At 41.8% G+C, this 23,277-nt stretch overlaps 1 protein-coding gene across 2 annotated transcripts in view; it reads left to right on the top strand.

The window, feature by feature from the left end:
• Positions 1-23,277, top strand: part of kcnab1a (potassium voltage-gated channel subfamily A regulatory beta subunit 1a) — a 113,038-nt gene that overhangs the window by 14,905 nt on the left and 74,856 nt on the right. Inside the window, exon 1 of one of the 2 annotated variants that reach the window (XM_063492829.1) lies at positions 20,117-20,921. The exons of the other annotated variant lie outside the window; for it this stretch is intronic. Coding sequence (XP_063348899.1) covers positions 20,713-20,921 — 209 coding nt within the window. The 5' untranslated portion in view covers positions 20,117-20,712. Of the gene's footprint in view, positions 1-20,116; positions 20,922-23,277 lie in introns of those variants that run through there. 2 annotated transcript variants of the gene reach the window in all.

The following is a 23,277-nucleotide window of genomic DNA, read 5'->3' as shown; positions in this document are numbered from 1 at the left end:
GGATATGTTTTGTTTTAAACCATTCCATTGTTGTCCTGGCTTTATGTTTAGGGTCGTTGTCCTGCTGGAAGGTGAACCTCCGCCCCAGTCTCAAGTCTTTTGCAGACTCCAAGAGGTTTTCTTCCAAGATTGCCCTGTATTTGGCTCCATCCATCTTCCCATCAACTCTGACCAGCTTCCCTGTCCCTGCTGAAGAGAAGCACCCCCAGACCATGATGCTGCTACCACCATATTTGACAGTGGGGATGGTGTGTTCAGAGTGATGTGCAGTGTTAGTTTTCCGCCACACATAGCATTTTGCATTTTGGCCAAAAAGTTCCATTTTGGTCTCATCTGACCAGAGCACCTTCTTCCACATGTTTGCTGTGTCCCCCACATGGCTTGTGGCGAACTGCAAACGGGACTTCTTATGGTTTTCTGTTAACAATGGCTTTCTTCTTGCCACTCTTCCATAAAGGCCAACTTTGTGCAGTGCACAACTAATAGTTGTCCTATGGACAGATTCCCCCACCTGAGCTGTAGATCTCTGCAGCTCGTCCAGAGTCACCATGGGCCTCTTGGCTGCATTTCTGATCAGCGCTCTCCTTGTTCGGCCTGTGAGTTTAGGTGGATGGCCTTGTCTTGGTAGGTTTACAGTTGTGCCATACTCCTTCCATTTCTGAATGATCGCTTGAACAGTGCTCCGTGGGATGTTCAAGGCTTGGGAAATCTTTTTGTAGCCTAAGCCCGCTTTAAATTTCTCAATAACTTTATCCCTGACCTGTCTGGTGTGTTCTTTGGACTTCATGGTGTTGTTGCTCCCAATATTCTCTTAGACAACCTCAGAGGCCGTCACAGGGCAGTTGTGGAGCTGTTTTGCAAAGAAGAATGGGCAAGGATTTCAGTCTCTAGATGTGCAAAGCTGGTAGAGACATATCCTAAAAGACTGGCAGCTGTAATTGCAGCAAAAGGTGGTTCTACAAAGTATTGACTCAGGGGGCTGAATAATTACGCACACCCCACTTTTCAGTTATTTATTTGTAAAAAATGTTTGGAATCATGTATGATTTTCGTTCCACTTCTCACGTGTACACCACTTTGTATTAGTCTTTCACGTGGAATTCCAATAAAATTGATTCATGTTTGTGGCTGTAATGTGACAAAATGTGGAAAAGCTCAAGGGGGCCGAATACTTTTGCAAGCCACTGTATGTGTGTGTTTCTAGCAAGGCTGGGATGTGAAGCTGAACCACTTTCTCTTCAACCACTATTTTAAGATGAGTCTTTGAGATAAGAGCAGCAGTTAAATGCCTAATTTGTACCGATGGTGCAGTGCGCAGGAGGGGTAATGGCGTGGGTGTGAGATGAGCCCCTGGAGAGGGAAAGGAGCATGTTTAACAGTTAGATGTGGGTGTGTGAGTGAGGAGGTGTGGGTTAGAGAAAGAAGATCCGAAATGAGACACTTGGGACTCTGGTAAAGAGATCAAAAGAAAGGCATAAAGACGGTGTAGAGGAGTCCTGTTATTTAAGTGTTGGTTTCAAGTTTTAACACTAGGGGGAGCCATAGATCTGCTGTCCCTTTACCTTTGGATAGCAAAAGCATCAACCTCTACACTCTTTTCAGCTGATTGAGGACCAGTGATTGTCTCCAGTCACTTCATTTGCACTTGATCAATTTTAAGCACAGCAGGTCTGATTATTAAATTATCTGTGCATTGTGTCATATTTGTAAAACACAATGCTTCTGTCCTCTCTTTGCTTTTCTTCATTACAAGGTGAAAGGAAAAAAAAAACTGTGCACAGCTGATGATTGTAGATCAATGTAAGTAACAGTCCCTTGTTCCCAGTGATGTTACCAGAAATACTGTTTGCCATAAGAGAGGAAAAAGGGCCTGACTAAAGTGAAATGTTGCTTTAAGGGGTGCTGCAGTGCTCATGCAGAGGTGGAATCAGTTGGAGTGTCGCCTACTGAGGATTTCAGAGACCTTTCAAAACCACGGCTCAAGAGGGGTCAATGAAAAAAAAGAGAAAAGTAACCTGGCTCCTTCAGCAGAGAAGCAAATCCTTTTCTCCTCATATCGCTCACGCTCTCATCTTCCATCTTTTCACTTTGATTTCTTTCGGCTTGCTCTTACTTTATAATCAGTTTTATCTGCTTTCGTGACATTGCTAGTATTACTTGGGTTATAGACTTTAGAAGGTCACACTTTTTGTGCGGAAAAAATACTTGTACCACCACTAAGTGAGTATATAATGTCTGTTATTGTCTCTAAAAATACAATTAAGTAAGAAGAAGATTTCTCTTTAACTATATACATGTATTACACAAATATCTCACACACAAACAGAACAGTCAGGTTTACAGCTGCAGCGTTATCTTGGAAACTTTTTCAGCCGATAGCTCAGCTGACACCCTTCGACACATCCAGATGGCAAATTTCATACAGAGTTTCTGCGCACCTGCAAGCTGTTTTGCAACCCACCTCCTGAGAAAAGAGCTTCTGCTCCTTTCACCTCTAGCTTCACGTATATGCAGCTTGCGCCTCATGCTTTCCATGATAAAGCAGATCCGTAGAAATAAAATTAAACACAGAGCCTATCATCAGTCATCGCCCTCGTTCTCCTCGTTCTGCTGCTGGAGTGAATTCACTGCAAGCAGATAATGGTGCTAAAGAGATGGCACCAAGACTTAGCATAATTTGACACCATTTGGCAATCAGAGTACCTGCATACAGACACATTTGATCATATTTGTAACTCATATTACCTCAGTGGTCATGTAAAACAATCAAATATGGGTAGGAACGGTTAAAAAATATTGTATTTTTCAACAGGTTGAGTGATATAATATTCTTACTGGCTTCGTACTGCTTTGACTGCAATTATATTAATAAGAGTAGTTTTTTGGCAACTTCATCTGGGTTCTGTCTCCACTGCTGCCTGCTGTGTATCTATGTGTGTTTGACAGGGAGAAGCTGCAGCTCAATACATGGTTTAGAAAATTTAGTGTAGTTCTTTTTCCTCTTTGGCTCAGGTGCTGTGAAGAAAAACACTTAGCTTGCTGCGTCTAGTTCGTAATAGCGTGGAAAAGCTTAAACGAGCCACATCAAACAAGCTGTTCTGTCTAAACACACTCGTAAAACTATCACGCGGATGGAACTGCGGTAAATTCATTCATTGCACAGACAGAACTTTTTCACTGCCCAGCCATATATCTCCACTCAGCAGCACTAAGCTGATACAGTGGCGTAGGCAAAGTTTAGAATCACTTCCTTGGATCAGCACTTTTCTCATCTGTTCTCGGTGTGTCTCCCCAGATTGTAATACAGAGGAGTGGAGCTTGAACCTTTTCCAGACTCTGTGTGTGTGTGTAATGCTGATGTGTGTTCATGGGTACAGTGTGATAAGAAAAGGTAATACATTGCACTCCCTCAAGACCCATTAAGAGAGGAGAGGTAAGAGAACAGGGGACAAAAAGTGCACGCACACGTGCACGGATCCTGACAACTTTGCTGTAGCATTTATCACTGTTTCACCAACAGCTGGTAACCGCTGCAGCAAGAGACTCACAGTTCTCAACAATGTGTGAAAGTATCACACAATTAGCTTTATGAAGGCAGATACACAACTTTACAAGTTTACTGTTTTAGAGTGGCTTCACTGCAGCAATGCAGCACATCTCTGGTGACTGCAGTCTCCTGTTTTTAGCGTATCTTCTTCTTCTTTTGGCTCCTCCCTTTAGAAGTCGCCACAGCAGCCTCACCCTGTCCCCAACATCCTCCTCTGTCACATCAACCCTCCACATCTGCTCCATCCTGGCAGCTCCATCTTCAGAATCCTTTTTTCCAGCATATCTACCATCCATTCTCTGCACATGTCCACACAATCTTAGCCTTGCCTCTCTAACTTCATCTCTAATCTTGTCCGTCCTGCTCACTCCCAGTGAAAATCTGAATATCTTCAGCTCTCCCGCCTCCAACTCGGCCTCCTGTCTTTTTGTCAGTGCCACCGTATCCAAACCACACATCATAGCAGGTCTCACTACCATCATGTAACCCTATCCTTCTGTCACAAATCACCCCTGACACTCGTCTCCACCCACTCCACCCTGCCGGCACTCTCTTCTTCACCTCTCTTGTGCACCCAGGTATTTAAATTCACCCATCTTCACTCTTACACTGCTTTCCCTCTCCTGTGTTCAGTGTATAATTATATTGATTTTCACTCATCCTACTACACTGTTAGCTCACTTGCAGATTTTGTTTTTCAAAACTACAATAGGTTCAATATGGAGAAGAATTGAACATGATTTATTGAGATAGAGTAATAATAGTTAACGTGTTTGGCAGTTAAACTCTGGTGACCCATCATGACAGAACGAAATCCCAGTGGTGATAGGATTTAGGACAGGACCCCCCTGGGTCTTGATAGCGGTGAAGATGAAGACTAAGGCTTGGACGGAGTGCTGAGTGAGAGCGGGGTGGATGTAGGAGGTAGAGGAGCTCACCTACTAATTTCAGACTGGTGGTTCGCTCCAAATATCCATGAACAAGATACTCAACCCAAGGCTGCACCCATCGGGTTGTGAATGTTAGATTGAAAGCATTTAAACATAGAAAAAACATACATGTTGTAGAAAGGGCTTTGAGTGCTGAGGTAGAGTAGAAAAAGGCTTTATTTAGTAGCATTTACCATGAGACCCTGAAAGGGAGAATGACAGAGGGTGCAGATTTAAACGGTGCAGAGTGGCGGCTGATTGGCCCAGTGAAGGTGGGAAAGAAGATGATTGGACTAGATTACTGTAGAAGTATTGACAATGACAGCGTGGGCGGATGAGTGATTACAAATCTTCCTTACTGAACTTATGCATAAGCTTCAATACAAAACCGTCCTTGGATCACCTAGAACAATTTAAATGAACAGGGTCGTCCAATAATCAGAAGGTGAGTGATTTGACTCCTGGCTTACTCATTCAGTAAGTTGCAGTACTCTTGGGCAAGATACTGTAAACTATGAAATCTGCCCCTCATGTGTCCTCATGTGTGAAAAACAGCTGTAGGTTTAAAAAGAAATATAACTTGAGAAGCCCAATCACGGTCTGGTCTTATTTTAGAAGACTGGAGTTGCCAGCTTAGTTTGCAGGAGTACTCCAAATTGTTCTCAGATTGTTGCACTAATACAGGACATGTTCACTCTCACTTCCTTTAAGAATGATAGAAACTTGCATTTTCATGACTAGTATTGTGCGGCATTAGTGCATCTCAGTCAGTGAATTGATGTCTGTGTGGGTGCTGTGACACAATAACTGTGAATGGCTCAGTCTAGTTTTATTTTTTCTCATGTGAAGCAAACAAGTAGCTAACCAGAATGTTTTTGTCATTTCTGCTGTGTACCATGCATATCACTGTAACAATATGCAAAATTTCAGTAATCATATACAATATACAAGGAAACAAAAAGCAGCACCTGTAGAAAATCATTGTTCAATCCTTACTATTCCTTCAATTGTTAATTCAAAGCAACAGTAAATGTGTCATGTGCTGAAATTCGGGTTCTTGTCTAACTGTAAAGTCTCAATTCGATTATTATTTAAAGAGCTTCTGGCAGGTGCAAAAATATTGTCCTCTGAGACATTTACTAATATTGCCAACTTATTTTTCTGCCCTTTAATTACATAAATATTTCAAAGTTGTATTTAGTATTAAGTATTTAAAAGTTGTCTCTTCCTCATGAAACTGTTAAAAAATGTAACTGGAGCAGCACATCTAATTTATTTTATGACTATAATTTATTTCATTAAAAGTCCAAACTTCAACAGTAAATCAACTTTAAAGGCCAGTCCTCTATTTGAGGTACGCACTTAAAACATTGTGTTATTTTAGCGATTTAATGAAGCCACAATAAAGCACTAATCAGAAGAGCCAAGTGCTTTGGGATGAGGTGAAAGCTCTCCCTCGTATGGCCGCTTCACCTCCCCATTATCTTCAAGTGGTTTCATTTCAGCACCTCAACGATTATTAAAGCGGGGCAAGCGAGTGCATTTGCGGTTATCGTTATCTGAATCTCTCCTTCCAAAAAACTACTGAGGCCACTTTGCGAATTAGGCTCACTGACGCTGTAAATGTAAATATACACTGAAATTTAAATAAGGTCATTAGAAGGAATGGGAGCGAGATCCATCAAACCAGGCTATGGACACAGTTTTAATCAGGTAAAATAACTGATAATAGATTTTCACGCATGTAATGTCAGACACATAATGAAACGACTGTTTTTGATGTGATCTAATTAACAAACAGCTGCAAATGCAGTCCGTCTTCCACGCGGCGTTAGAGCACACATACATGATTGTGCATGCAAATGAAGGTATGCAAACACAAATGCAGACACCAGAGTCAGGGCAGTGCGGGGCGGTGAGTAAGCTATGTGAGGAATAATTTCCATACAGATGAGCTAAGCATTTTCTGCTTCACACCAGGTTTATATTTAAAGGTTGTTTATTGATTTAAATACTCCTCACTGTTGGGCTCCATGTTACAGTACTCAGAGCATGTACCTGTTCAGCTAAAGGTGCCAGTCTTTTTCCAGTGCAACTCCAGCATACACCAACTTTAATTTAGGGGCTGAAAGAACATCAAAACACAGAGCAATCAAGACTCTCGTTCTGTTTTATATGTTTTATTTTTATCCAACTGTTTTTTTCGGGTTCTTGCTTTCCTGATACCTGATCTTGTGTCCATCATAGGCATAATATTTGGTGTAATAGAGTGTGGAGAGTGGTGTCATCTTCTCTTCCTGTGGATGTAATCATTGCAGTTCAGAGCTGGGATGGAGAAAAGAAAACTTGCTGGAGTTTTTGCCCGAATTTGCTTGATAAGAGTAATTCTTACTTTTAAAGCATTAATTTATTTTCTCTGTTGCACCACTAAAAGACTCACTTCAGACGGATCAAAGCATCTCTAACGTGCTGTGTCATTGTAGTGCCATATTGTTTCATCTCCAAGGAAACCAGAGTGTATCCTGCATTCCTACAGATGCTTCCTGGTTGCCATCTGGCATCTTTATTCTTGCCTGGTGTTATTTTATTGCTGCTTTTTTCCCACACATATAACGCCTCCATACTGTTTCCATAGCAATGCTATTGCTGAGATGACGGTTATCTCTTGTTGTTACAGCTCTTGACTATCAAGTGTCCATATCTGGAGACTCTCTAGCAGTCAGGAACGCTGCTCCCTGCAACAAATAGCTAATTGTGGTGCAGGTGGTGTAGGCGTAGAGGCTTATTACGAAGTGCAAGTTGGAGGACAACCCTGTTACGTCACGCATGAAGGTACAAAACTTTTTACAAAAGAAAAGTTGTGCTTTGCAAGTTTGGTGCCTTTGCAAGTTCTTATTGTTCAGTTCTTAACTTGGTGAAATGAGAATTTTATTTCTGTGTTTCTTCACCAAGCTGTTAGACTGCAGCAGTAATAACTCTGGCTATGGGTTGTGCTGTAGGAAGGAAGCGTTAACACACACACATGCACACACAGCAGGATGGTACAAAAATTATACTGCTGTTGCAGTCCTGCAGAAGTACGAGAGCCCAGTGCCTTGCTCACAGGCACTTTATAATAAGCTCCTCTGCCATTTGCGCATACACAGTGTTTCCCTCCAGACAGCTCACGTTCCCATGGTGACCAACTTAGTGATTAGTATTAGCATAAAGGCATCCAATAAAGACATAAAGCTCAGATGGCAGAACACGTGAAATTCGACTGCACACATGCTGCAGCTTCCACTATAGCTACTATTTCTAAATTCCAGTGATCTTAGTTTTTATATTCACATCAATAACCTCAACAGTTCCAAAATTCCTGGCTCTGAGAACTTGGTCCAGGCATTTAAATCGAGCAGTTTAGAGTATTGAAATGCTCTATTTGCCAGATGATCCAAATCAGGGATGTCCAACTCACTTTACCGCATACAGCCCACTTTTATCTCCAGTGTGTCGAACCCTCAATACTCAGTGTAAATATGTTTAACACCACATTCAGTCCCATTTTATTATAAGAAAAAGAAATACATTTTTAATAGTACGTCTCAGTTTTTCTACAAGAAAAAGAAGAATTGCAGCTGCAGTAAATGAAAGAAAAGTGCAGTGTTTTTCCTGTTATTGTTTATCTAATAATTAATTACTTTGGTGTAGTGTGACTGGGAGGTCTTGATCTTTAGGGAGAAACTGTGAAAGCTACAGTAAAAAGTCAGACATCGATGCCCGCTGTCATTTTCTAAAGCTATCCAGGGGGCCAGATTGGATTCTGTGCCTGGCCGATTCTGGTCCCTGGGCCTTATGTTTACACACTCTCTCCCCGCCAGTACATCTCTATTGCTCAGTGTCTATAAGCCAGTCAGAGCTCTCACGTCTTCAGGTTCAGATCTTTTTACTGTTCTCAGAATTGGATCTGAGTGTGTTGATGGTGCTTTCAGTTACTGTGGTCCTGTTCTTTGGAACAAGCTGCCCACTGACCTGAGATCAGATACATACTGATCTGCGCATACATTTAAAAACAGACTCCAAACCTTTTATTACATTTTTTTTGTTTATTACAGCAATTATTTTATCTTCTGTGTTAAGCACATTGAGTTTCCATGTAATGAAATTTGCTATATAAATATAATTTCAGGTAAACTTTCCATTTGTAGAACAGAAGAGGAAAATATTGGTCTGACTTTAATCTCAAAACATCTTCTGTTTTCTATTTTTTGCTTTTATTGCCTTTTAAAAGCATTTTTGTCCTACTGAAGTCTTGGCTCTTGGCTACCAATGAAAATTAGGTTGTTGTCACAGATGCCATCAAATAATAGCCGATGGGATACAACCAGAGACCAGGCTGAATGGAGATAAGTTCACAGTTTTAGAGGTAAACTTATGGGGGCCAGATTAACAGAACAACTTAAATCTGTCTTGTTGAAAGTGTAGCTGTTGTGCTCAGTGATGTTAGCAGGTGCTACCATGCATTGGTATTTCAGTGCAGGGAGGCCAGAAGTTAGAGTCTTAGAGTTAAGTTGATCGATTTTCTTTACACCAGTTTATTTGTGATTGGGATTAGCTGTCAATATGTAATCTACAGTAATTTGAAGATAACAATATTTTTGATTTGACGGGCATGCCATTGCTTCCCAAGTTAGACAATCAGCTCTTTAACAAATCGCAGTGCACTCACACTAATTGCAGTAACTTTACTCTTGAGCTGGGCCTGCTGAAATGTTTAATTACAAAAAATCCATTAATTATAGCATGAAGAGTAATTATGTCTGAAGATGCATAGCACTGGATACCGAGTCCCCATGTTACAACATGTTCACCATTTTCAGCCCGTCTTTTATGAGAACATTTTTTTCATTAATAATCAAAACATATGAACTGACTGTCACTAATACAGAGAAGCTGGTGTGATGCATATAAGATCAGGAGAGTTTGACCCTTCTTGTTTTCACCCGCTATCTGACGTCTAAATAACTAGTTGTAATCGAATGCTCCCCCAAGAACAATGAGTCACTGAATGGATACTCTCAGGATTATGACCCAGTAATGACCTGTCTGTGTTGGTGTCTGGGTTTTTATATCAGCGGATGAGCCAGAGATAACAGAAAAAGGAGAAATTAATGCTTTTAAGTGTTCTATTAATATACTAATGTGTGTTTATTGTATTTTTTCAGTACATTTTGGATTCCTAAGAGAACCAAATACACACAAAAAATACAAGTAATACTCATATATACTGCCGCCTATTATCAGCTAATGTAATGAGTTTTTGATATGATATGGAAAGAGTGTAATTGTTTCTGCCTAAATACGAGGGTTCTGCTCTCGCAATACAAATTTTTCAAAGACGTATTGTTCTACTTTTTTCTTTTAAATTTAGCGTTAAATAGTAGAGCTTGCCACACTACTTAACTGGCACTTTGTCACATACAGTAGCCTCCTGTTGAAGAGTAGATGTGTTTTTATTTTCAGCAGTAATGTTTATGCTGTGAGTGGAGGTGGCAGCTGCAAAGGGTCTGGCTTCTTTTCACTGTGACACACCTCAGCGCTCGGGCACCGGAGAGTGGAACCTCTGCCTTTTATGCAAAGCTGAGTGGGGATGTTCTTTTCATTTGTCACGGCAGAGGAGCAAACTAGGCCCGTCCATCGACCTTTGCATTTGTAAAATACATTTTACCAGTTTTGCTTTTGTGATGTAGATTCTGATGATACAGAAAATGTAAGTAGCTTGCAGAGAAGGACTCTGAATGTGAGCGAAGAAAGCAGCTGTTGTGATTGGGATGGCTTTCATATCTTAATGCTTCATCTCTCGCACATAACATACACAAAAAGAAGGAGAAGTTTCATTTTATGATATTTGTGGTGGGCCGTACTGTAAAAAGGTTGAAATGCTTTAACATCTGTTCACAAAAACTGAACCCTTCAGGTAGTTAAATGCAATTATGCAGCTCAGTAGCTGCTCATTTGAAGCACATTACAGCCCATCTCAAACTCTGTGTGTGTCCCCACTCAATACATATGGGTGTACCAGTGTGAGGAGAGGGAGGAAGGGATGACTAATATTTTATTGAAGACCCAGCTCATATGTGTAGTATGATCCATGATGACGCGTGGATGATCTTAAGGTCGAGAGTCATCACTTTAATACTCTTATAGCCATAGCATCCTTCACTCACGATCTACTCTGGGGCAGTAAACATCGTGCTTTAATGTCACAGACGATACAGGAATAAATCCCCCCTGAGAAATATACGTTATTCAGCAGGTGTCAGCAACTTATTACCCAGGATGCTCTGCAAATGTATGTATATATACAACACGTGTACTTGGAATAAAATCACGTTCCATTCTCAGCGAAACATACGAGCGCTTACCAAGATTATTTGAAACCTCAATAACTATAATGCAGCAAAATGCTAATGCTTGCAGTATAGGTTTTCCCTAATCACATGTTAGCACGGTTTGCATAGTCGTATTCTGAAAATTGTGAAGAATAATTTGTGCATGATGGTAATATTTGCACAAGATATGAGAAAAAGCAGATATGGAGTATAACTTGTTTCAAATGTTTCCGAACCGATAGACTTCACTGTAAAAAAGTCTAATCGCCAAATAGATTGATTAATTAATTGCATCTTCTTGAACAAGCTATATTTAATATGAAGATACCACCAGCACACCTGGACCCCTTTAAAGTACAACAGTCTGCAAGGGGTGACACTCCGAAGGTTTAGCACTGTGGTGTGTTAAAAATAAGACATCACAAGAACCCTAAACCGCAGTATCACTCTTCTTCTTCTTCTTGTTTTTCTTTCGAACTATAACAAAGTTTGTTCTCCTCAAGTTTTGCTTAGCATGCAGTTCAGGAACAAAAATGAGGACACAAACGGATTCCCCCTCCAGCTGCCTCCATGGTTCAGTCCGTGGTGGGGACAGCTCGTCAGATTGGCAGGAAATGAGTAGCTTTTATTGTCACAAGGAGGACAAATGTCCCCGATGCTGTTGACTTACATTATCGCTCTCAGAGCAAAACTGCAAACAAGGTCATAATTATGCAGTATGTACGACACAAAGAGAACATGATGTGCTGTGGTTCATTAATTTTAACAGCTCTTTAACATTTTTTACTTGTTTCTGAGAAAGAAATTGATTTTGTCATATTAAGATTTTATACACAACATATTTAATGCACAACAAAGAATGAAATAAGCAAATCAAACATTTTCTGCTGACGCTGCGAGAAATTAAAAGTCAAGTCTGATTTTTGGACGTATAATTTGTTCGTAATCTATTATTAGAAATTATATGTGAGCGACTTTTAACCAAAAATCACATGAATAGATGCTCTAGGTAGAAAATACATCAGGCAGAATTGTTGGTTGTGACAGCGGTGTGTAATACTGCGCTTCAAAATACAAACATATGCTGCATCATATTAATGAATAATCCATTTTGCGCACAAGACACATTGGCAAAAACAACTTGGACATTTCTTAATGCCCTCATTAGCTGAGAGTCCTTAGCTGTATACATCTTCATTTACATTTTATAAAATCTAAAAATTTATAATTTTTTGAAAAGTAGAATTAACTTGTGCGGGTTAAAACGAGTCAGTGAATATAAAATTCCTCTAAATTGACCAATAATTTGAATTGATAGGAGTTAATTTGTAGTTTGGATTACTAACATCACCCATTACTAACACATCAGTCGTTGCCGAGCAAAACACTGAAATCCATCTTTAGCAAAGACAAAAAGTGCAGCGGTTTCTAAACCTTCAACTAACTCGGATGTATAATTTCTAAAGATTTGCGCTATTTTGAGAAATGACAGATTTCCAGAGTACAGACAATATAGCAGGGATGCTGTTCTCCACAGATACAACATAACCAAACTGTGAGATTGCCAGTGATTCCCACTTCTAATCTACATAAACACTCATTCGAAGCTTGAGGTATCTCATGAGGATTTCACTATGTAGTGTGTGGGCTTCTGCTGACAAAGCTTATGACCCAGCATAAATACAACATGCGTGCACCCACCCACCCACACACACACACACACACACACACACACACACACACACACACACACACAGGTGCCAAAGTAGGACACCGTCTTGCGCTCAGAGTTATGGATGTGTCATCACTTGCTGCTTATGGGGCAGCTGCAGGGAAAACAAAAACAAAGCAGAGACAATAAACAGAGAAAAAAAGGCTCAAAATGTGCAAACTAATTAATAGATCATAGAAACGGGGCCACATTTTAAGCTCACAAGATATTTTAGTCCACAGCCCTGATATTGTAATCTGGCAGTTCTTAAAATGTTGGACGGCCCTAAATATTTCACATAGATCAGTAATGTATGTGCCTTCATGGGACACAGCTGCAAAAACTCCTGTGGGCTGACTGCTAGAGCATTTTCAGTTTACCTTGACCCAAAGAGAGAGCCAGAAGTGATACGTCGTTTAACTACCCCTGAAGTTTTAAAATACCCGTCATTACTCACCATTAAATCAAACCCAGAGTGCTGTAATTGTAATTGATGTTCAAATACTGACAGTGTTGTTTGAGTGGATGTGTCCTAAAATGGTATGGACCCAAATCAGCATACTGTAAGTTTAGGCAGGTAACAAATTGATCAGTAAGCAATTCTGGTTTTGTTTAAAATAAGAACTGAGTCAGTAAAAATAAAGAGTAATAATAAAGCAAATATTTATTTGCTACTTAAAGATACTCACTCACTGCACACTTTGTTAGCTGTTGAACAGGTTAGCTACACCTGTACCTATTAACACAAAAAGACCCATTAACACAAATATCTATCAGCCAATCATATGGCAGGAATTCTTTGTATTTAGGGATGCAGGTCAAGATGACCAGCTGAAGTTCGAGTTGAGCACATGGATGGTGACGAAAGATGATTAAGTCAGATGTGCTGGTCTGAGCAGTTCAGAAACAGCTGATCCGCTGGGATTTTCCCACAAAACCATCTGTAGGGTTTACTGGGCAGCTCTCTGGGCAAAAATGTCTTCATGATGTCAGAGGTCAGAGGGGTTTGGCTAGAATGCTTTGAGCTGAACCTTGAAGCAGACACAGCAGTAGCAGGAGACCGCACCACAGGTGCAGCTCCTGCCAGCAAATAACACAAAACAAACTAGAGTTCAACAGAAGATTGGAAACACTCGATTTGTCCCAACTGAGCATCATTTAAACGCCACAGTCTGCCTGCGTATTTAACACACTGTTACGATTTACTGTTGTCAGTGTTTTGTTTTATGTTATGTTTAAGGATTTGTTCTCGTTTCCTGTTTTATTGTGAAGGTCTGCGTCTCATGTGAGTGTGTTCAGTTTTACCTCTGTCTCGTCTTGTTGATTATTCCCAGCTGTGTTCCCCACCTGTGTGCAATCTCCCTGTGTTTCCCTGTATGTATTTAAGTCGCGTCCTCTGTCTTTGTAGTTGGGGCTGGTCCGTGTGTGTATCCACCGTGTCTTGTCCGTGTGTTTCCCTGCTGCCCAACCGTCATCTGTTTTCTGCTCGCTGTCATTCGTGTTCAGGTTTGTGTTTCTGTTCAGGGTTAGTAGTTTAGTTTTCCCAGTATAGTTTAGTTCTCCGTTCACCATTTTGACCATCACTTTTGTTGTGTTTGCCAGCCATTTTTAGCCAACCTGGTTGTGCATTTTAAGATAAAGCCTCTTCTCATCCCACAAACTGGTATTCATCTTCTTTTATGTTGCGGCTATGAGCCGGGTCGTAACAACACGTATAACGAAAGCTGATATAATCTTAGAGTGGTTTCTCGAACATTACACAGCTGACCGTACTAAAACAGTCACCAGACCTCCACAGTTAATGGGAGGATAGAGAGATGTTGGAGGCCTAGAGGTATAAATTATGTACAGATAGCATCAAATGAGACTTGGCCTCCACTGCGAAACTTAATGTATTTTCTGATTTTTCTGCCAAGTGAACTGCCACATTGTTTGAGCTGGGTGTTTTATGACACAACGGGATTCAGGTTTCAGTATAAAATGTATGTACTTAAGATGTTGGGAAAGTTAAATCATCTGACAGAAGCTTCGGTGAAACAATGGGACAATTTTTGAACCTACATGTCTACCTGACTTAATGCAACAGATGTTAAAACCTCACTGTTTTTGTTTTGTTTTTCTTGTTCTTTTTTGTTTGTTTGCTTCTTGCTTTTGGTTGTGTTTTTGTATTTGTTGTCATAAAATGCAAAATCTAATAAATACTTAAAATTTGAAATGTATGTACTGTATGTACTTGTAAAAACACATACAGAGTTTTCTCTCTGTATACTGTGTGATTCAAAGTCCAGTCAGTCCAACTTTGTTGCACACTTTAAATAATCTTCCTTTCCACTCAGCACTTTTCTCCTCATTAGATGAGCTCCTGCTCCATGTGTGCAGTGGGTTGGGGATCTGTGGCTCTCTTGAGGAGCAAGGCAGTATTGATCCAGAATGAGCTGCTTTTCAATAAAGTGGAAGATTGATCCAAAGCTCCATATATCTTCTCAGTCAAGGGAGAGATATGAGAGTGGTGAGATGATGTGACGTTTTTTTTTTCTTGAGTTAGGAATCAGAAATCCTGACATTTACAAAAAAAAACCCCATAATATATATGTGTGTGTGTGTGTGTGTGTGTGTGTGTGTGTGTATATATATATATATATATATATAAATAAAAACACCCAGCACGCCCCAGCGGGCGGTTTATCCTTCAAACTCGGGTCCTCTACCAGAGGCCTGGGAGCTTGAGGGTCCTGTGCAGTATCTTAGCTGTTCCCAGGACTGCGCTCTTCTGGACAGAGATCTCCGATGTTGTTCCCGGGATCTGCTGGAGCCACTCGCCTAGCTTGGGAGTCACCGCACCTGGTGCTCCGATTACCACGGGGACCACCGTTACCTTCACCCTCCACATCCTCTCGAGCTCTTCTCTGAGCCCTTGGTATTTCTCCAGCTTCTCGTGTTCCTTCTTTCTGATGTTGCTGTCATTCGGAACCGCTACATCGATCACTACAGCCGTCTTCTTCTGTTTGTCTACCACCACTATGTCCGGTTGGTTAGCCACCACCATTTTGTCCGTCTGTATCTGGAAGTCCCACAGGATCTTAGCCCGGTCATTCTCCATCACCCTTGGGGGCATCTCCCATTTTGACCTCGGGACTTCCAGGTTATACTCGGCACAGATGTTCCTGTACACTATGCCGGCCACTTGGTTATGGCGTTCCATGTATGCCTTGCCTGCTAGCATCTTGCACCCTGCTGTTATGTGCTGGATTGTCTCAGGGGCATCTTTACACAGCCTGCACCTGGGGTCTTGCCTGGTGTGATAGACCCCAGCCTCTATGGATCTTGTACTCAGAGCTTGTTCTTGTGCTGCCATGATTAGTGCCTCTGTGCTGTCTTTCAGTCCAGCTTTGTCCAGCCACTGGTAGGATTTCTGGATATCAGCCACCTCCTCTATCTGCCGGTGGTACATACCGTGCAGGGGCCTGTCCTTCCATGATGGTTCCTCGTCTCCCTCCTCTTTCTTGGGTTTCTGCTGCTTGAGGTATTCACTGAGCACTCGGTCAGTTGGGGCCATCTTCCCAATGTATTCTTGGATGTTTCTTGTCTCATCCTGGACTGTGGTGCTGACACTCACCAGTCCCTGGCCTCCTTCCTTCCGCTTAGCGTACAGCCTCAGGGTGCTGTACTTGGGGTGAAACCCTCCATGCATGGTCAGGAGCTTTCTTGTCTTTATGTCAGTGGCTTCTATCTCCTCCTTTGGCCAACTTATTATACCAGCTGGGTACCTGATCACGGGCAGGGCGTAGGTGTTGATGGCCCGGATCTTGTTCTTACCATTCAGCTGACTCCTCAGGACTTGCCTGACCCTCTGCATGTACTTGGTGGTTGCAGCTTTTCTAGCGGCCTCTTCATGGTTCCCATTCGCCTGCGGGATCCCCAGGTACTTGTAACTGTCCTCTATGTCTGCAATGTTGCCTTCTGGTAGTTCAATCCCCTCAGTTCTGACTACCTTCCCTCTCTTTGTTACCATCCGACTACACTTCTCCAGCCCGAATGACATTCCAATGTCATTGCTGAATAGCCTGGCGGTGTGGATCAGTGAATCGATGTCTCGTTCACTCTTGGCATACAGCTTGATGTCATCCATGTACAGGAGGTGGCTGACAACCGCTCCATTTCGTAGTCGGTATCCGTAGCCAGTCTTGTTAATGATCTCACTGAGGGGGTTCAGGCCTATGCAGAACAGCAGTGGGGACAGAGCATCTCCTTGGTAGATCCCGCACTTGATGGTGACTTGTGCTATGGGCTTGGAGTTGGCCTCTAGTGTTGTACGCCACATCCCCATTGGACATTGAGTTCCATATCCTCTCGCACTCAACGATCCTTCACCTATCGCACTTGGGGCTATGTACCCAATCTCGGGTGGGGGTGATGATATCTCCCCCCTGACCCCTGACTATGACACATACAGAAAACATATGTATATATATATATATATATATATATATATATATATATGTATATGTATATGTATATATGTGTATGTATATATGTGTATATATATGTATATATGTGTATATATATGTATATATGTGTATGTGTATGTATGTGTATGTGTGTGTGTGTGTGTGTGTATGTGTGTGTATGTGTATGTATGTGTATGTGTGTGTATGTGTATGTGTATGTATATATATGTATATGTATATATGTGTGTGTATGTGTGTGTATATATGTGTATATATGTGTATATATATGTGTATATATATGTATATGTGTATATATGTGTGTATATGTATATGTGTATATATGTGTGTATATGTATATATATATATGTATGTATATGTATATATATATATATGTTTTCTGTATGTGTCATAGTCAGATATCATCATTAACCTCTGCCAAAAGCTGTTTCCCTGGTTTCCTTAAACCACTTTACCTCAAACGGCTGTATTTTAAGCCCTATTTAGACGGGTCTAGTTTATCAGGAAGAGTTGCAGTGATGTTGTTATATTTGTCTTGTGTATAGACTCCATAGATCCATTAGTTTTTGATTCTACGAGCTATTTTTCCTGTGGATGATACCTGTCAGAAATGTTTCTGCAGTGCTAAAATATGCTACTGATCAAACTGCAACAGCAGCAGTAAGCATCAAATTGTGTGGAAGCTCTGAGTGCTTGGTTAAATATGTTGTCTGTATATGTCTGGACTAAAGCAGGTCGGTCTTGAAGTTGGCCCAATGCAACCATCTAACCAGTAGTTAAAACACTTGGACTTTTCAACCGCATCTTTCTGCATGTGGATGGTTGCTATACAATTTATGTGTGTTAAAATGCCCTTTTCATTTCAGAACTAACTCTTAGTTAGCTCTTGGAAACATTGCTCAGAGATTTTGGTGTGACATGATACCATCACACAGCTGCTGCAGATTTGTTTGGCTACACATGGATGATGTGAAACTCCTGATCCACCACATCCCAAAGGTGCTCTGTTGGCTGCTCTGGTGATTGTGAGGGCCATTTGAGTACAGTGAACTGGAGCCTCAGTTTTCTGTTCTCAAACAGGAGTGGCACCCGATGTGATCTTGTAGCTCATCAGCTTCAAGGTTCAGCTTTTTGTACATTCATAGATGCTATCTGCAAACCTTGGATGTAACAGGTGGTTATTTGAGTTACTGTTGCCTTCCTGTCAGCTTAAAGCAGCCTGCCAATTCTCCTCTGATCTCTGATATCAAGAAGGCATTTTCTCCCAGAGATCAGCTGCTCTCTGGATAGTTTTTCTTTTTCAGGCTATTATCTGTAAACCCCATAAATGGTTATGTGAGAAAATCCCAGCAGATCAGCAGTTCCTGAAGTACTGAGACCAGCCTGTGTGGCCCCAACAGCTGTCCCACGTTCAAAGCCCCTGAAATCACCTTTCTTCCTCATTCTGATGCTCAGTTTGAAATTCAGCAGCTCGTCTCGACCATGTTTCTGTGATTAAATGGATTGAGTTGCTGCCATTTGATTGGCTGATTAGATATTTGCGCTAACAAGCAGTTGAAGCTATTTAATGAAGTGGCCTGTGAGTGCTGTTACTTAAGGAAGAAATATGAATAATTTGCTTGGACAAACAAACCACATAAGCTAACAATGAATGAAAAACACTATTTATTTTTTGTTATGCTAAGTTAGTGCAAACTTGCATAAATGCTGCAGTGCTGATATTTACCCTGCATGTATGTGAATATGACCACGCACACACGCACGCACGCACACACACACACACACAGAGCCTGGAGCAAAATGCTCCATTTACCTCTGTTTGACACCCCTCATCGAATTACTGAAAAGCACACAACAATAACACCTTACAACACACACAAACACGCACACACGCACACACACACAGTCACACAATTGGATGTGCTGCGATCAAACACACAACGATTTATAAATTCTGTCTCTTCTCAGCTTTGTTTAGCCTCAGCCTGCTCCTTTGTGGTCATTTCTTTCTCCTGATTCCAGTTTCTCCACACCTCCCTCATTTCATTCATCCATCTTCTTCTCATTCTCTTTGATTTGTAGCTGCCTTTCGGTTGGATGCATCATGTGCTAGGGGATTTCGGAAAACTGTTACTTTATGTCAGCAAATACTGTATGATCCTGACTTGCACATTTGCTTACTGGAGATTTTTTTTTTTAATGTATGCTGCAACATCCATTTAATTTTCTAGTTACAAGCTTTATAAGCCAAAATTTCTCATTCATTCTGGTAAGTTTCAGTATGTGGCTTGGTGATAGGATATCTCACCCTTTAAGTGCCAGTTGTACCCAACACTGAAAGCCTTTGAGACAAATAAGTCCAGAAAAAAGAAAGGATGTAGTAAAAGACAAAAAAGAGGGGAAAAGAAAAAATGAAATGGCTCAGAGAGGATCGTGGGTAGAGTGTTAGAGAGGGAATAATAGCTTTGCTGTACTGACATTAAAGGTGCAGGAAGGAACCTTAGAAATGTGTGACAGGTGAGCAGCAGTGAGAGAGGGTGAGTGAGACAGGTAGAGTGGGAGCTAGAGAGAGAGAGCGCAACAGAGAGCGAGTGGGAGTGAGTGAGAGAGAGAGGCTGTGTGCTGCACCACATCTCTTTCAGTTCCCCTGAAGGTGCGCTTTTGGTAAATGTGGCTTCCCTGCTGAGAAAAACAACAAAAAAATAAAAATAAAGAGAAGCCGGAGGAGCTCAAAACGAGCAGAGCGTCCAAAAACTGAGAACAAACATCAGTTAACGAGGGAGTCGGAAGAGTGGGGGGAGAAAAGAGAGGGAGAAACTGGGGCACGGGCACATTAGTGACACGCATTATCAAAGGAGCACCGAGGAGAAGAAGTGAGGAGACGCGGGGGGGTGGGGGGTGCTGATGGCAAAAAAGTGCGATGGGGCACAGTGACAGCACCTGAGAGTGACTCCTCTGCTTTGTTTTGTCTGTCCTTGCTGCCCTGTCTCCTTATCCCTTTCCTGACCCTGTCCCCTCCTCCTCATCCTCCTCCCTCGCGCTCTCTCGCACATGCTATCGCTCGCTCTCTCTTCCCACAGTCAGACCGGGGAGAGCACAGCGCCTGGGTCGCATCTCCATCTCTCTGTTTCTCTTTCGCTCCTCTGCCATCCTGCTGCACCCTCTCCACCTCCACTTATTGTCATTCTGCAGCTGAAACCCAGTTAGGAAAAACAAAAAAAAGAAGATCCCCCGGCTCTGCATCAGAGGCAAGACACAGGAGAAGGAAAAACCAGCGGGGGAAATAGATTGGGGATCCCTCACAGAACTGAGGAGTCTTTGTTCTTCTCTAGCTTTTGATGACTGACCTGTTCTGCTGACTCTCCTCTGAAAGGAAATACTTAAAATGGGACACTTGATTTGAGCACAGAAGGAAAAAAAAGAGGAAAAGCTTTTCTTTCTTTCTTTTTTTTTCTTGCCGGTTTATCTTGCTTCACAGAACAAAGTGGTGCACATGGAGAGGGAGCATTTGCGAGAGAGCGACTGAAGACTGAAGTCCATTTACGAGGAAAATAAAAGCGCTTCGAGAGACGAGGAGAACCCGAACAGAGACTGAGCTGAAGAATCAAACAGAGGCTCCTTTCCCCTCCTCACTCCTTCTTGTCCCGTCTGTAGTTTTCCTCTTCGCTCCCCTGACTGAAGCCCAGCCATGCAGGTGTCCATCGCCTGTACGGACCACAACCTGAAGAGGGGCAATGGGGACCACAGCAAGCAGAGCGCCACCAGCCCCAATGTGGTCAACCAGGCCAGGGCCAAGTTCCGTACCGTGGCCATCATTGCGCGAAGCTTCGGCTCCTTCACGCCACGCCACATCTCACTCAAGGAGTCGACGGGAAAACACACTGGCATGAAGTACAGGTGTGTTAGAGTATGTGTGAACAATGTGCAGTGCACTAAAGAGAGGGGCACCTTTAAAAAAAAAAGAAGCAATAATTAGTTTTCTTGTGTGTCCATCTCATTTACTGTATCCCAATATTTTTCTGTTATACTTACCTACAAAAATGCCCTTATATCAGTGGAGATGTGTCTATATTCTTTAATCAGTTTCAGTATTGACGTGACATTTGATCATGTCTTTTTAGCAAATGTTTTTTTTCTCCAAAATAGGGACCCAAAGTTTTCAGATAAAGACTCTTTAGATGCATCAGCTCTTATTTAAAAAACAACAACAACAAAAATGATTGTTATCTATATCTGTAGTGACTTTCTCTGCCTTTAATCTGAAGCACCTTCTGCCAAACCTGTGTTATATTTGCTGTGAGCTTGCGCTACACTTTTAAAAATTGTGATCTGCAGACTCCAGACTGATCAGTAAGTCGTGCAGAAGCTGCTCAGCCTGACGGGACTCGTAAATATAAACGCCGTCTACGTGCCGGGAGATTACCGACAGCTCCCGCGGGTTCATTGCCTGTTCTGTCCGTCGCTCTGACTGCCTCGCTTCTTACAGTTCATTTTCTTTATGTCTCACACATCGTCTCACACACATCTTTAAACCTCTCCGTCTTCCTCTCAAATGCTGAAATTCTCATGTCTCAGAAAGCCATGAATGGAAGCAGAGTCTTCTTGCTTCTGCCTCTCTCCCACACACCTAAACACTTTTCTGCCCCCCTCTTCTCTCGGCCTCTCTGTGGTGTGCAGAGACAGCTCTGCAGTGTGGGCAGAGCGTCTGAGTTGGATTTGACCTCAGCAGTATTGCTGCTCAGCTGACTTGTGTGTTTGACTCTCATCGCCCGGAGCTTCGAATCTTATGTAAAATATGGTGGCATCGCTTCATTTCCGAATCTCTGCGGATGATGGCGAAATCGAGCTGAAAAGCGCGTGTCAGAGGGTCTGAAATGACTGCTGGTTTCTCGGCGCGTAGCGATGAGACAGTGATGCACTGCGTTCTATTAAATAAAGCTGTTTTTATAAAAGCCAACACTGTGCCAAAGCAGAAACTCGATCTGGCAGCGATTTTGCTGCAGTTGGTAAGTGTGTGGCAGCTGAAGCCAAATCAAAAATCTGCAAATGTGGCTACTTTTCATGCTCTGATGGTGATGAAAATGGTAATCGATGGAGAAAAACATTTTTCCACTTCCAACTGTGAGCAAAAGTGCACGTTTTTTTTCTTCTTCTTTTATTTTTTTTCATGGAAAAAGTGTGAAGGTATTGAACCATTGTTAGCATGAGTGATTTTATTCAACTTCAGCAAACATCAGTTGACAGCTCAGAGTTACAGTTTACTGTGAGGGCGTCTGGATGCCTTGTTGATTAATTGTGACATGGGTGCGTTTGCTTTGCACATTTAAAGGTAACTGAAGTCTTCCTCACTCCTTTTTTATTGGCCAGAGCTGCAGAGAACACACAAACTGATTATCAACAAAACATAGTGGCTGTACTAAATATTCTCTAATGCTTAATGATGTTTGGAATAAGGATGTGATGATTTATCCTCTAGTCTATTAATTGTCATTCTTTATCCTGGATATGTTGGCTTGGAAAATTGTAACACTTTTCAGGCTAAGAGCTTCATTACATACTTACTGGAATATGAACTTGTCTAGACGCCGGGTTATGTAAGTGGGTTGTGATACTGCATCACCAGTAATTAGAGACAGGTGATACATCACCCTGTGATGAACACCTGTGACGCACCTGAAGTCAAATTTGCAGAGCTACACTTGGCAAGGAAACTGTGTTATTAACATGAAGAGCCAAAGGAGTCTAAAAACATTATCCTACTTAAACTTTACAGTCATGTTTCTCATAAACCACCACAGAGATCATGCCAGCGCTGTTTACCATAGTGCCGCGTCAGCGCTTTGATGATGTGAATTTAGACACTCACAGTAAGCTTTGGGAAGATCAGCGACTCACCTCACAGTGGGGGTCAAACGAGTATTGATTGAGCCGCCTTGAAAACAGACGTGGTTGGCAATAGTGCTGACATTACTGTGATGTCAGTAATTACAAGCACTGCAAATTAATTGCAGTCATTCCTTGCGTGGCCAGTATTGCTGTCCACATGACTGTTTGTAATAAGAAGATGAAACCGATACGACAGATGTGGAGATCTTGGCGCTAAATGACTGCAAAGAGGAGAAAATAAAGCCAAAAATGTTTGTTTTTTTATGGAATAAATGTATTTAAAATGAAGTAAACTAAAAAAGAAAATCCTAACTCAGTCCATCTCGCATGTTGAGGTTATGTGGAGAGCTTACTGTTGTGGGTTTAC

Source organism: Pelmatolapia mariae, linkage group LG14 (genome assembly GCF_036321145.2).
Source record: "Pelmatolapia mariae isolate MD_Pm_ZW linkage group LG14, Pm_UMD_F_2, whole genome shotgun sequence".
Taxonomy (NCBI): Eukaryota; Metazoa; Chordata; class Actinopteri; order Cichliformes; family Cichlidae; genus Pelmatolapia; species Pelmatolapia mariae.
This window is presented reverse-complemented; position numbering and strand designations above follow the sequence as displayed.